The 15,659-nt window shown below is 47.8% G+C and overlaps 1 protein-coding gene across 1 annotated transcript in view; it reads right to left on the bottom strand.

Annotated features, from left to right (window-relative positions):
• LOC308572488 (putative CENPB DNA-binding domain-containing protein 1) overlaps positions 1–15,190 on the bottom strand; it is a 258,614-nt gene extending 243,424 nt beyond the window's left edge. Inside the window, exons 1-4 of the mRNA XM_081168619.1 lie at positions 15,173–15,190; positions 14,159–14,230; positions 13,476–13,984; positions 11,957–12,551 (exon numbers count right to left, since the gene is read on the bottom strand). Coding sequence (XP_081024745.1) covers positions 12,258–12,551; positions 13,476–13,958 — 777 coding nt within the window. The 5' untranslated portion in view covers positions 13,959–13,984; positions 14,159–14,230; positions 15,173–15,190 and the 3' untranslated portion in view covers positions 11,957–12,257. The remainder of the gene's footprint in view (positions 1–11,956; positions 12,552–13,475; positions 13,985–14,158; positions 14,231–15,172) is intronic.
• Positions 15,191–15,659: the final 469 nt, after the last annotated feature.

Below are 15,659 nucleotides of genomic sequence, written 5' to 3'. Positions count from 1 at the left end.
AGATAGAACTTTCTTTATGTATGCCACAACAGCAGCAAGAATACTTATCGCAAAGTATTGGAAGACACAAGATTTACCCACTCTGGAAGAATGGCAGATGAAAGTGATGGACTATATGACACTGGCCGAGATGACAGGCAGAATCCGTGATCAACGAAAAGAGACGGTGGAAGAAGAATGGAGAAAATTTAAAAGTTATCTTAAGGACTACTATAAACTTAATGAATGCTAAAATGTTGTGGTTTCCAGAAGCAAAAGGGTACAGGGATACAAGGTTAGACTATAAAAGAGACTAAGATGACAGAGATTAGAAAGTAACAACTGGGAGTTGCTTGTTGAATTATGGACATTGGGATGCAGAGAGGGGGGGTATGGGGAAGTTCAAGAAAAGAGGTTTATGAAAATATGTTTGAAACTATACATGTATGTCTGTCACTTTTTGTGTTTGTTTGTTTTTCTTAAAAATGTTGTAAAACCAATAAAAATTTTATAAAAAAAAAAAATAAGGGAGCTGGGCATGTTTAGCGTGGAGAAGAGGAGCTTAAGGGGTGATAAGCCATGTTCAAATATATAAAAGGATGTCACATAGAGGAGGGAGAAAGGTTGCTTTCTGCTGCTCCAGAGAAGCGGACACGGAGCAATGGATCCAAACTACAAGAAAGAAGATTCCACCTAAACATTAGGAAGAACTTCCTGACAGTAAGAGCTGTTCGACAGTGGAATTTGCTGCCAAGGAGTGTGGTGGAGTCTCCTCCTTTGGAGGTCTTTAAGCAGAGGCTTGATAACCATATGTCAGGAGTGCTCTGATGGTGTTTCCTGCTTGGCAGGGGGTTGGACTCGATGGCCCTTGTGGTCTCTTCCAACTCTATGATTCTATGATTCTAACACAACCTGACCCTCCAGAGCCTAGCCCAAGAACAGGGGCCTATCCGGGCTTACCTCTACCATCTAATACAATGTGATATCCAGGAGGCTGATTTGCTCTCCATGGGGACATTCTGCATTAGGAAAATGCTGTGAAGCTGAAGGAACAGCCATCAATATTCCCGATTTCCACCTGCAAAGCTACAGGGCCTGAGGATTTAAGGCAGGCATTCTTACTTTCCTGCTCCCCCTTAGGGAATTCCCCCCCCCCCATGACTTCTCTGATCTTATTAGAGTTAGCAAATCATCAAAATGCTTCGAAATGAGGAAGACTGTGGGGTGCTGCGCAAGTGTTATTGCCTTTTGATTCCTGCCAGGGTGACATTTTGGCAGAGCTGGGCTGGGCTGATTGTTCTGATCTGCAGAGCCTGCCGGCTAATCCCCACTAGGCCTGGAGGAAAGCCCCAGCCCCAGAGCTCAGGGAGCCCCCACCCCCGAACGGGAGACCTTTCCTAATGCGCACTCTCAGCTCTTCTGAAGGCAACCGCTACCAATTTAAGCAGCTGTGAACTTTATGAATTTGGTACCCACAGCAAGGCCAGATTGGAAGATGTTCAGAGGCAAGGCGGAGAGTTCATAAGCCCTGCTGGATCAACATAATCCCAGGTGCAAGGTTGCGTTTTTCCTCCTCTGCCAATTAGCAGCATTTCTCCCTGGCCTTGTGCTTCCTTGCTCCTTTTTCATTAGAGTATCTTCTCTCTGGGAAATGTTAACTCTTCCAGGTCTCCCTGAAAGCTGCAGAAACAGAGCGCCCAGGAGCTTTGCAGGTATGCAGCTGAATGTGAGTCAGCTTGGCTCTTTAGCTCCTGGGTGGTTCTCTAAACAGCTAAAGGAGAAGGAGGGGGAAACCCTGCAAATGTCATAATGCCATTAAACAGTCTTTAGTGCAACCACTTTGGCATGAGGCATGGCAGCTGGAACCCTGCATCACAGAGCTGAGGGAAGAAAACTCCACAAGGATTGTGGCCAGAGGTGATTTTGGAGTGAGCGTCTGGGGCTCTGCCTCAAAAGTGCTCAGGCAGAATATTGAAGGACATCCAGGAAACGATAAAGATTTTAAATGTTTTAGGTCAGCGGTCCTTTTGGGCCCCTGCCCTCTTGGCTCCATATTCTCGTCCGCAGTGCCTCCTTCCCTACTCTGTGAAAAGCATTATTTAGAAGAGCAGTTTGCACAGCCCACTAAGGAAGGTAGTAACACAATAAATTCAAAGCGGTGACTAAATCCCCACCCCCACCAACAGTCCCCTTGCTTCCAAGTGTCTTAAGAACACCCAGTTACTACTCCTCAGCAGGTAAGTGTGGCAAACAGGTAGCAGTTTAGATTCTTCTCCTCCTCCTCCTCCTCCTCCTCCTCCTTCTTCTTCCACCCTTCATCTGAAGATCGGAGAGTGGTTTCAAATCTTAACACATACCAAAATGCATTAAATCTACCAAAAGAGCAGTCCAGACCCTCATATAACATGAAGCAAATGCATTGGCATCATCCGACTCTGCTTAGAAACCTCCAAGGAAGGAGAACCCGCCACCTTCCAAAGGAGACCGTTCCACCGTCAAATGGCTCTTACTGCCAGAAGGTTCTTCCTGATGCCTCAGAACACAGCTCCTTGGGCTCCACACTTGCCTCTGCCTCTTTGCTCCTCACCTGTCTGCTCTGATGCCTCTCCTCTCCTCCATGTGCCCGATCTGCAGATCGAAGTTGTTGAGTGGACATACATGAGGGAAGGCGATCTCACAGGTAAACTGGTCCCAAGTTCTTAAAGGGCTTTCCATATTCACAGTAACACCTGGAACCTGGTCTCACTCCTGCTAGCAGTTGTGCCAAGATCACTCTGAGTTGCACGACTTTATTCTCAGGGATAAAATAGTGGGGGGGGGGAGAGCCGTGTGCGGCCCCCTTGAGCTCGTTGGAAGAAAAGGTGGGGCATAAAGGCACTAAATAAGTAACAAAATCATCAGGGAAATCAGGTGACCTCTCTGTGAGCAAGGCCCTCTCTCCTGCCCCTCGTTCCCTGTAAACATCAAAGGGCACAGCGAGAGAATCAATTTTCCTTAGGAGCCATTTGGTATTATAATGATTTTTACATTCATATAATTACCCACTCTCCCAACTCACAGCTTCTGCTGAGTCGGGTGGAAATTCCTTGCATCTCATTGATGGAGATGGGCTCCCATTTACTCCCCCCACCCCCAGTTTTTTGCACGCACTCATTAAGTGGTTTCCTAGACCATATTAAAAGGCACCCCAGCCCTCCTCCTCCTCTGCCAGAAGGGGGGGGGGGGAGGAAGAAGAGTTGCATATTAAAGAACTGTTTGTCACCAGCTCCTGAAACATGCAGCCTTTTTATCATTACATTTCAATATCGCTGCAAATGACATCAATTATTCAATTTTTGCCATGGAAGGAAGCAACGCTGGGGCCTGTGCAACGCCTCAGCTGTAACAATCTCGCCCTTTCTGAAAGGATTTTAAATTCATAAGGGATCCATTTGAGTTCCATTAACTTGTACTTTTGGCTTTCGGGTGGGGTGGGGGAAGGGAACTGATTCAAACAACTTTCCATTTCATTCTTGGAGACAATTTGCATGGGGAAATTGCAGGAAGAAACTTCCTGTTTGATTTGATGTTTTCAGCACTTTTGCTCGCTGCTGTGAGTGTGCGGGTGAACATTATTACAACTCTCAGAGTCTTCTCCAAAACACCTGCAAGGGTTAAGCCTCTTCCTAACCCTGCAGTTGAAATTCTGTATTGGTTGAGCCTTTCCCCCAAAACAGCTGCTGATTTCTGAAACTTCTTTTTTTTTTTAAAAAAAAAACCCACACACTGAAATCAGATATACTTTGCATTGAAGGGCCTTGTAATAAGCAGGTGGCTGACTCACCGGGAATCTGGCGTGGGTGGGGGTCCTGCTGGATCAGGCCATGGGGGGACCGGCTAGTCCACTATCCTGTTCTCTCAGAGGCTAACCTGCGGGAAGTCCGCAAGCATCTCCCCTCCTGCTCTTTTCAGGATCTGGTCTTGAGGTGGAGCTTGACTTCTGCCCTTCTTCCGTTCATCCCTCCTGGACCATGGCTCACTGGCAGAGCACCTGATTCCCACACAGTCGGTCCCGGGTTCAATCCCCAATGGCATCCCCTTTGGATCTCTGGTACTCAGAGGCATAACGGAGGGAACGCAGAGCACTGAGGAGGAGTCTCCTGTCCTCTCTCTCCTCACAACTCACAAACTTCCAGTGAAGCTGACTGTGTGAAGAGTCAGGATAGAGAAAAGAGAGTCCTTCTTCACACTGTGGAGGGAATCAGCAGAAATCCCTCCCACAAGAGGCAGTGATGGTTTTAAAGCAGGATGGGACAAAGTCATAGAGGATTAAGGCTCCCCATGGCTGCTGGCCTGGACGGCTGGGCTCTGTCTCCAGAGGCAGCGATGTTTCTGAATGCCAGTTGCCGGAAACTACAGGAGGCGAGAGTTGCTCTTGCACCCGGGTCCTGCTTGCGGGCTTCCCATGGGGCATCTGGTTGGCTGCTGTGAAAACAGGAGGCTGGACTAAGATGGGCCATTGGCCTGATCCAGCAAGCTCACCTTAAGTTCTTATCTCCAATCAGGGCTTTCAAGGGCTCTCACCTGAGACCTCAGAGAGATGCTGCCAGTTAGTGTCAGCAGTGCTGAGCTAGGTGGGCCAATGGTCTGCCTCGGTACAAGGCAGCTTCCTGTGCCCCAGAGCCTTCTAGATTTCATTTCAGTGCTAAGCCTGCCATGTCATCCATCTATGCCCAAAGCAACCCCGGCCCCTCCTTCCACTGCACATTGGCAGGCTCCCCACCCCAGCGCAGATGGCGGTGTCACCATGGTTCAGGTTCGCCATGGTGCATCTGGCATTTCCCTCTGCAAATTGATGGATTGGGCTGGCCCAGCTACCTGCTCCCCCGTCCACAAGATTGATGGAAGGTGGGGACCGGATCCAGAGACGAGAGGCAAAGTTCAGCCTTGCCAATCACTTCTCCCTAATGAAGAATCAATTGGGAACATGCAGGGGCCAGAGGGGGCCAGAAGCGGCCGATCCCCAAGCCGGTCTCGCTCCAGCCCCACTTGCCCTTTCCACATCTCACTCATGTGACATTCCCAAGGACGTTGTCCCTGACCGGCTTCCCTGCATGGTTAGGATTTTCCATTTGGGAGCTTCTCGCAGGCTGAGGGAGATCAGTCTATCTGCCATTTGAACCCTTTACACCCCAGCTTGTTCCCTGAGATCACCAACAGGAGCACCGTTGCCTGAGGTGGCAAGGCTTGTTTGACAACAATGAGAACCTGATTCTTTCGTGTCATTGGTCCAGTCCTGGGGAACTCTTTGCCACTGGAGGTTCAGCAGGCGCCTTCTGTGCCAACTTCTAAATGCCTGCTGAAAACTTTTCTATTCCACCAGGCAAATAATAATAATAATAATAATAATAATAATAATAATAATAATAATAATAATAATAATAATAATTTATTTATACCTCACCCATCTGGCTGGGTTTCCCCAACCACTCTAGGCAGTTTCCAACAAAATATTAAAATACAATAATTCATCAAACATTAAAAACTTCCCTAAACAGGGCTGTCTTCAGATGTCTTCTAAAAGTCAGATAGTTGTTTATCTGTTTGACATCCGGTGGGAGGGCTTTCCACAGGGAGGGCGCCACTACTGAGAAGGCCCTCTGCCTGGTTCTCTGTAACTTGGCTTCTGGCAGTGAGGGAACCACCAAAAGGCCCTCAGTGCTGGACCTCAGTGTCCAGGCAGAATGATGGGGGTGGAGACGCTCCATCAGGTTTACTGGGCGGAGGCCATTTAGGGCTTTCAAGGACATCACCAGCACTTTGAATTGTGCCCGAAAATGTACTGGGAGCCAATGTAGGTCTTTCAAGACCGGTGTTATGTCGTCTCGGCAGCTGCCCCCAGTCACCAGTCTGGCTGACGCATTCTGGATTAGCTGTAGAAATTAAGAATTATGCAGGCAGTTAAGAACAACATCCTTCCACAATGCTTAATTGACATCTGTTTTTAACTTTTAAGAAACATTTTTATGTATTTATTACTGTAAACTGCTTATATATCTATGTGAGATACAGCAGTCTATCAACCAACCAACCAACCAACCAATAACATTTTTACCCCACCAGTAACCCACAGTTCTCAGGATTTTAAAACTACACCACCACACTGTAAATAAATAAGAGCAGGCAAAGGTGTGAAGTTTAAATTGTCAACTTAAAACCTGGAGGCAAACACACACACTGTATATGGGGAAAGGAATGGTCTGAATGAATGAATGACAAGTCATCCAATGCCATAGCTGTCAACTTTTCCCTTTTCTTGCGAGGAATCCTATTCAGAATAAGGGAATTTCCCTTTAAAAAAGGGAAATGTTGACAGCTATGTCAATGCCCTTGAGCAGCCATCTTCAGTTTGTTCCAAAAAACATAAACTGACCACCTTTGCTGATCAGCAAACAATCAGGTTCAAAAACGATCACTCAATTGTGGACCAGAGAATTTCTCTGAGACTCCTGTCCCAAACTGGTCCCCTCCTGAGGGAACAGGGCAGCACGTGGATGTTTCTTGTCCTTGTCCTGCGCTGAATGATCAGGAGGGAAGTGGCTGTGATGCATTTGCTTCAGACCGAGGTTAGGCTGCTGTGTTGGCTCTTAGATAGTTTCTCTTCCACCTTTTTTGTCTTGTTCATAACTGATTTTAATCGCTTTAAACTAGCAGTTCCAAAATATTTTTTGGCCACTGCCCCCTTGTCTCTACAGACTCATTCCCAGTGCCCGCCTATATGCCCTATAAAAAGCATTATTCAGAATCATGATTTGCACAACCCACTAAGGAAAATAACATAATAAAATTCAAAACAGTAGCAATTAATTGAACATTTATTCACAACACAGTTAAAGCTATTTAATTAATTGAAGAAAACTGATGAACTTGATCCAGCGATACCACCTTTTCAGAGGTGACAGTCATTTGCCCCCCCCAGCCCCCCTTGCCTCTTAGTGCCCCCAGGAGGTGCCCCTGCTCACTTTGGGAACCACTGTTTTAAACTTTGGATTATATTTCTTGGTACTTTTAAATAAGTTGTAAACCTCCTAAAGGGCCCGACCATATATATGCTATATGGGTAGCATATAACTCCAATCAGTGGATAAATGAATGCCTATCATGGGGCCATCCGTCTGCCATGAAGGATCTTTCTCCTGCAGCCTGCGGAGGAGAGTCTGTGCGTCACTTCCGTGGAGAGTTGGGGGCGAAACTTCATGCAGTGAGGTTGCAAATCCTCTCTCTCTCTCTCTCTCTCTCTCTCTCTCTCTCTCTCTCTCTCTCTCCCCCCCCCCTCTCTCTCATTTGTGCTCATTCTTCCCTACCTAGTTTACTGCCAATGACACTCAGATAAATAGCCTCTGTCAGCCGTCCCTGGTCTGTGCAAAGAGAAGGTGTCACATTGATTTATGACACTATCTTGGGAAGGCCTTCCCCACACACTGTGGGCAAGCAAGCATCCCACCTCTGTGCACACAAATATCGGCCTCTTTCTCCCTCCCTCCCCGGCACTGACCCAAGGGACCCAAGGGAGGATTTTTGCCCTCTGGAGGATGCACAATGGTGGATAGTCTGGTCTAGATCTCTGGCCTCAGGATTCGTGCTCAAGAAACCCCCGTCAACAATGAAGAAGGCAAATTCCATGCTGGGGATCATCCGGAGAGGAACCGAAAATAAAACTGCCAATATTATCATACAAAACCATGGCATGACCACATTTGTGTACATTTCTGGTCACCTCACTTCAAAACGGAGATTGCAGAGTTGAAAAAGGTTCAGAAAAGGGCAGCCGAAATGATTCTGGGATGGAGCAGCTCTGCTAGGAGGAAAGTTCATTTGGGACTTTTTAGCTTAGAGAAAAGGTGAGGGTGAGGCCACAGGACAGAAGTGTATGAAATGAAGCCTGGCAAGGAGAAAGTGGAGAGAGGACAGCTTTTCCTCACTTCCTCACTGGATGGGATCTTTAGCCAGTCCCAGTCACTTAGCCTGGCCTCCCTCCCAGGTTTTGAGAGGCTGAATGGGGAAGAGGAGAACCAAGCAGACCACCTTCAGCTCATTAGAAGAAAAGGTGGTATATAGACATGCAGTGAATGACTAAATAAATAAAACACCCTCCCCTTTATGTATGGCTCTTAAAGGCACAGGGGCGCAGGTGCCCTTGCCGAAACCTTCTCCCCCTCCCTCTCCCACCCCTGCCAAGCCCAGTTTGAAATCAGAACAGCAGGAGCCAAGACAAATCAACAAGAGCAATATTTTTGTTTTCTTCTCCCAGATTCAGATTTGCAGGCATGCAACTGATTTTGCTCATTCCCATTGACATTATTCTTATTCCTGTTATTATTTTGCCTGGCACAGGTATGATTAACACATCAAAAGGCTGCTTTGCTTTGCTTAACAATATTGTATGCCTAACTGCTTCATTAATTGAATCATTGCAGTGTTTGCTTGTGAGGGCTGCTTTCTTTCCTCATAACAAATCTATTTTCGTTGTGACTTGATTTTAATGCCCTTTCCCTTCCCTTCCCTTCTCTCCCCCCCTTGGAATTTCTCCATTGTCCAATAAAGAGAGTTTGAAATGCATCTGTTGCTGTGATTTGTTCGTTGCCACTGGATTTATACAAGGTCATCAGGAGATCAGGGAGCCAGGGTGGCCTAGTGGTTAGAGTGTTGGACTGGGACCTGGGAGAGACCAGGGTTTGACTCCCCCACTCAGCCATGAAGCTCCCTGGGTGACCTTGGGCCAGTCGCTGCCTCTCAGCCTGACCTACCTCACAGGGTTGTTGTGGGGATTAAATGATGAGCAAGAGAAGAACCATGTACACCACCTTGAGCTCCTTGGGGGGACAGTTGGAACAGAGATGCAATAAAGGACACATCCTGAAAGGCAGAGGTGGTGCATCATCCTTCCCCACAGTAGTGCAATGGGCCAAGCTTGGAGAAGTGCTCACAGAAGCCATGGGTTAATCATGGGAAGGGATCCCGCTAGAATTCAAGACAGGAATCCAGAGATTCTTCAAACTCCACCTCAGATTGAAAGGTGTTGTCATGTCCTGTGTGATATTGATGTGGGTCTTCAAATCGCAGAATCACAGAATGCAGAAGTGGAAGGGATCCCCAAGGGTCATGTAGTCCAACCTGCTGCAATGCAGGAATCACAGGTAAAGGAATGGGGACCCCAATGCTGGTCAGGTTCTTCCCCCTTATCTACTGTTCCACTGCCAGAACAGTTCTGCTGCTTTTATTTTTCTTCATGATCCGCTCTCATGTTATTTGGGAAATGCAACCTCTGTACTGTTTCTATGTTTTGTAATTTTGATTATTATTTTTTGTTTGCACTCTCCATTTTACATTACTAAAAAAACTTCATTAAGGCACACAAACAACAACAACAACAACAGGAGAGGTCAGGGTGTAAACCTGGGCAATACCTGAGGGCCCAACTACCCCTTCCTAAAGACAGAAAGGTAGTGTCTGGAGCTAGCTATTCCTAACTTTGTTTAAACACCAAGATGCAGGTGGTGAGGGTGAGATCACCAGGAGTCCTGCTCAGCTGAGCTTTAGCCTGTCTTGCTTTGGAGCTCTCCCAGGTGCTGAAAGCTTCTGCTCCCTGGAACATCCCTCCTGGTGGCTCAGTCCTTCCCACTCCAGGCCCTGCCTGGATCTGCTCAGCCCCCTCAGGCTCACAAGCTCACCTGGTCAGGACAAAGTAGGACTCGGTCATATGACTTTATTTCACTTCCTAGCTTGGTTTGGAAAATCTCCCTCCTTCCCAAATAAATGCCGTCTGTCAGGGTAATGGACTGCGGCTGTCCCACCCGACATGTCGAACTGCAGACATGATGTATGGAACCTTCTTATTTGATACATTAGCTACAGTCCTGATAAAGATTTACCGGGTGAGGTGTGCTCTCAAGCACAGGCCTCGGCTGCAAGAGTCAAGCCAGGGCAGGCTTTGCCCAGGCTTGCCCACTTTCCCAATCATTAGCAGATGCACAGCTAATCCCCTCCTCTTATTCCTGCCTCACTCCCAACCTCCCCTCCCTGCAAAGCATTTTTCGCCATTGTTTTTGTATTTGCATTTTTTGTAGCTGTTATCTTATTGCAGTATGAAAATCTTACTAAAAAAAAGAAGCTTGTAAAATTATGCCTCGCGTGGAGAAAGCGGAGAGAGAAAAGTTTATATCTCTCTCTTAGAAGACTAGAAGTCATGGACATCCTCTGGCACTGGAGATTCAGAACAGAAGTCCTTCTTCACGCGTCTCTATGGACCCCCCCCCCCCCGCAGGAGAAAGTGATGGCCACCCACTTGGATGACTATAAAAGAGGCTCAGACCAATTCCTGGAGGAGGAGAGGGCTATTGATGGCTTCCAGCCAGGATGACTCTGCTTTGCCTCCAGAGGCAGCAGGGCTTCTGAATGCCAGTGGCTGGAAGCCGCAGGAGGAGCACATTGCTCTTGCACTCGGATGCTGCTTGGCAGGTTTCCCACAGTCATCTGGTTGGCCACTGTGGAAACAGGATGCTGGACTAGATGAGCCATTGGCCTGATCCAGCAGCTTTCTGTATGTTCTGATGGGCCTGAAGTTCCCAACCTTTGGTTTCAGGACTCAGGAGTGTCAGAGAAAGTGGTCCTGCGGTGGGAGACAGGGATGGCTGCTCAGAGGAGCCCAGGCCACCTGGTGCAGCTTCCAGCAAGCCTCTGTTCCTTTTCCCTCCTGCCACAAGGCTTGATAAAAGGAATTCAGCAAAGCTGTTTGATCTGAAGCATCTCTCCTCCTACCTCTCATCAGTTTAGAAACTCTCCCTTTTGAACATTTTAAATATGACAAGCATCTATCCTTGATGGTAAACATTCCCCAGTGCTTTAATTTATTAATTATTTGGAAATTGTCACACACTTTGCTCTCTCTTAATTGATCCCCCCTCCTGCTTACAGCCTGGGGAAGATAACAGGGAATTAAATCTGTGATCCGTCTGGAGAGGTGAAGATCATGAAACACCAGCTGAAACTGGTCCTGCTTCTGCTGGAGCCTTGTTTATTCATGTAATTTGTTACAGCTTCAGAATAATATAATAACATAAAGAAAAGTGGGGTCAGGCCCTAGAGCTCCCTGGTGGAGCTCATCCAGTCTCAGTCCCCAAAGGCATCTTCCAAAATGGTTGGGGAGGGCCGTTCTCTGTCTGAAACCCCAGCAAGCCACTGACAGCGTAGGATGGGGTGGTCAGCCTCCAGCCTTGCCCCCCACCCACAAGCTTCACACTTGGCATGTGAGACCAACTGCACCAAACCCCACACAGGATGTCACATGGTGACTTCTAAGCCTATAGCTCCTTCTCCCTCTCAAGGCCAGGATGCAGCCCATCACCTCTGCCCTCCGCCCCCCACCCCCGGAGTCAGCAACAGGAAGCTCCTGCAACTGCCCCCACCCCACCTTCCATTCTAGTCTGCCAAGACCCTCCGTGATGTCTTTTTGAAACTCCTGGCAGGGCTGTACATGAACAAGCAAGCAGGGGCACCTTCTGCTGCTGCTCCCCCCGCACTGCTGTTTGGGCCACAAGGCGAAACAAGTGAAGAAGCAAGTGGGCTTCAATGGGGAAGAGAAGCAAACCCAGGGGGCTCTTGTCAGTGGCCCCCCTCTCCTTCGCAACAGGACCCTCATAGAATCATAGAGTTGGAAGGGATACCCAAGTGTCATCTAGTCCAATGTCCTACAATGCAAACCTAATAGTTAAAGAATCTCTGACAAATGACCAACTTCTGCTTAGAAACCTCCAGTGAAGAAGAGTCTACCACCTTCAGAGGAAGCTGGTTCCACTGTCGAACAGCGCCCACCCTCAGAAAGTTCTCCACAATATTTATTTGGAATCTCCTTGCTTGTCGTTTGAATCCACTGGTTTGGGTCCTATACTCTGGAGAAGACAAAAACAATGATATATAGATGGTACCTAACATCAAGTACAGTGGTGCCTCGCAAGACGAAATTAATTCGTTCCGCAAGTTTTGTCATCTAGCGAATTTTTCGTCTTGCGAATCACGAAATCCCATAGGAATGCATTGAAAATCAATTAATGCGTTCCTATGGTAAAAAAAAGTCCAAACAAAGCCAAATTTGGTACAACAACAGTTTATTAACTGCTCTTTAAAGTCACACATACTGTAAAGAGCAGTTCAAAAATTGAAGGGAAAATAAATTAACTTTATAAACATGACAGAAAAACTTTTAAAAATCAACAAAGTGCACAGTACAGTACATACATTTTCTAAGACTCTGGGGGACCACTCGAAGAAGGCTCCTCTTCCACTCTTTGCTTCTTGGTCAAGAACCTGTCCATAGTCTGCTGCTTCATCCGCCTTTTCAGCAGCTCCCTGAAAGGCGACATGACCCTCGTATCATAAAAGTTCCCAGCGTCATGTGCCACGTGCTTCTCAGGGTGGTGTAGATCTGCAAAAGTCTGCACCTCCTTCCACTTCAGGCAAATGTCCCTCAGTCTTTCGGAGGACAGCCGTTCCTCAGTTGCTTCCTCCTCTTCCAGTGAGGCCTGCTCCTGCGCAGCCTCTGCCTGCAGTTCAACCAGCTCCACGGTGGTCAGCTCGTCATCGTGCTCCTGCACCAGCTCGCAGACGTCCTCCTCCGTGACCTCCAGGCCCATGGTCCTCCCCAAGGCAACAATGTCCTGCACCACTGTTGACTCTGGTGCATCAGAGTCACTTGGTGCCACACAGTCCGGCCACAGGCTGCGCCAAGCGCAATTCAAATTTCTCTGGCTGATCCCTTTCCAGGCCGTGTTGACCATCTTCAAGCAGGTGACGATGTCGAAGTGGTCCTTCCAGAATTCCCGCAGGGTGATGGTGGTGCAGTCAGTCACCTCAAAGCATCGCCTGAAAAGCTCCTTGGTGTAGAGTTTTTTGAAATTGGCGATGACCTGCTGATCCATCGGCTGGAGCAGTGGCGTGGTGTTAGGAGGCAGGAACATGATGTTGATGAAGCTGAACTCCTCCAACAAGTCCACCTCAAGGCCTTTAGGATGGGCAGGAGCATTGTCCATCAGAAGCAAAGCCTTCAGCGGCAGGTCGTTGTCCAGCAGGTACTGCTTGACAGCAGGGCCAAAAGCAAGATTGACCCAGTCCACAAACAGCACACGTGTGACCCAAGCCTTGCTGTTGGATCGCCACATGACACTCAGCCGCTCCTTGTCGATCTTGTGTCTCTTGAAGGCCCGTGGGTTCTCCGAGTGGTACACCAGCAGGGGCTTGATCTTCAGGTCGCCACTTGCGTTGGCACAGAAGAGCAGGGTCAGACGGTCCTTCATGGGCTTGTGGCCAGGCAACCTGGACTCCTCCTGAGTGATGAAAGTCCTTTTGGGCATCCTCTTCCAAAACAGCCCGGTCTCGTCGCAGTTGAAGACCTGCTGTGGAACGTAGCCCTCCGTCTTCACAACCTCCAGGAACTCCGCTGCAAAGTCTTCAGCCGCAAGAACATCAGAACTGGCAGCCTCTCCATGCCTGACCACGCTGTGGATGCCAGATCTTGTCTTGAACCGATCAAACCAACCTCTGCTAGCCTTGAAGACTTCTGGCTCGGCTGAGGTTCCTGGCTGTTCCCGGATGAGGTCAGCGTGCAAGGCCTTGGCCTTCTCACAAATGACGGCCTCAGACACTGTGTCCCCTGCACGCTGCTTCTCTTCTATCCAGATGAGCAGCAACTTCTCGACCTCCTCCAGGACAGCTGGGCGGTTCTTCACGATCCTGGTGACTCCCTTGGCTGCATCAGTCGCCAGGATCTTCTCCCTCATCTTCAGGATGGTCCCGATGGTTGATGGATTCCTCCCGTACTCCCTGGCGATGTCCGTCACACGCATTCCGCCGTCGTGCTTCCGGATGATCTCCTTCTTCATTTCCAGCGTCACCTTCTCCTTCTTCCTCTCGCCGGCCACCGCAGCAGCAGTCTTCTTGGGTCCCATGGCAGCACAGCTCTTACCTTCGTAAACTCAGAAACAGAAAAAAAAATCAGTGATGTGCTTCAGACCCAAAAAATACAAAAGCACCCAGCCACCCACCACACAGAAATTAAAACCCAGAACCAAGGCCTTGAATCCCAAGCACCCCAACCCCAAATCCAAAATCCAAAAACCCCCAAAAAAGTTTTAAAAGTTTAGCTTACCAAATGGATGAAAGAGAAGTTCTGGAAAAGCTTCAACAATCAATCACCGAAGTCCTCAGAAACCTCAAATGGCTGCAAAATAAGTTTAGGAAAAGCTTCAAAAATCACCAATGTCTTCAAAAGCCTCAACTGCTCCCACAGACACCCACCCACCCACAACACAGAAATTGCAAACCCCTCCCCAACTGCTCCCCCAGCCCCTCCCCAACTGCTGCAAACCCCTCCCCAACTGTTCCCCCACCCAGACAAAAAAAAATTTCAAAAAATAACAACCATGCCTAGTGGTCACAGAAAATCATAAAAATTCCAAAAAAAACCCCAAATGGTCCCAGATTTCTGCAGAAAACTCCCCAACTGTTCCTCCAGCCAGCCAGCACTCAGAAATTCAAACTCAGAAATTTTTTTTGAAAATAAACAACCTTGCCCAGTGGTCACAGAAAATCATAAAAATTCCAAAAAAACCCCAAATGGTCCCAGATTTCTGCAGAAAACTCCCCAACTGTTCCTCCAGCCAGCCAGCACTCAGAAATTCAAACTCAGAAATTTTTTTTTGAAAATAAACAACCTTGCCTAGTGGTCACAGAAAATCATAAAAATTCCAAAAAAACCCCCAAATGGTCCCAGATTTCTGCAGAAAACACCCCAACTGTTCCTCCAGCCAGCCACCACTCAGAAATTCAAACTCAGAATTTTTTTTTTGAAAATAAACAACCATGCCTAGTGGTCACAGAAAATCATAAAAATTCCAAAAAACCCCCAAATGGTCCCAGATTTCTGCAGAAAACTCCCCAACTGTTCCTCCAGCCAGCCAGCACTCAGAAATTCAAACTCAGAAAAAATTTCAAAAAAACCCAACCTTGCCCAGTGGTCACAGAAAATCATAAAAATTCCCCAAAAAGGCCCACAAGCCCACAGATTATCGCAACCCCCCCCCACAACACCAAGTCCTTGAATCCCAAATACCCCAACCCAAAATCCAAAACCCCCCAAAAAAGTTTTAAAAGTTTAACTTACCAAATGGATGAAAGAGAAGTTCTGGAAAAGTTTTGGAAAAGCTTCAAAAGTGAGCAAAGTCTGAGAAAAGGCTACCAAACCACGTGCTAACAGTTGCTCCTCGAAGTCAAGTTGCAACTGCAGCTGCTCAAGCTAAGCACCCTTGGTTTTAACGGTTTTTAGACAAAGGAAACAAAGTCGTGAGACGTTTTCGTTTTGCGAAGCAAGCCCATAGGGGAATTCGTCTTGCGAGGCAAATCGCGAACGAAAAAACCTTTCGTCTAGCGAGTTTTTTGTCTTGCGAGGCATTCGTCTTGCGAGGTACCACTGTAAATTAGCAAAGAAGTATAAATCAACACCAAATCTTTGTTGGAAATGTAGGCTTGCCATGGCGGAGGCTGTTGATTACATCTGCGCCGTTTCACATGGAATATTTTGAGGATGAGATGGGAGTAATCATCCTCCCAACCCCCCCAGGGCTGGGGGGGGGCAGCTTCACCTGCAGATT

Source organism: Podarcis bocagei, assembly GCF_964188305.1.
Source record: "Podarcis bocagei genome assembly, chromosome: 13".
Lineage (NCBI taxonomy): Eukaryota > Metazoa > Chordata > Lepidosauria > Squamata > Lacertidae > Podarcis > Podarcis bocagei.
The sequence above is the reverse complement of the archived record's forward strand: the minus strand, read 5'-3'. Positions and strand labels throughout refer to the sequence as shown.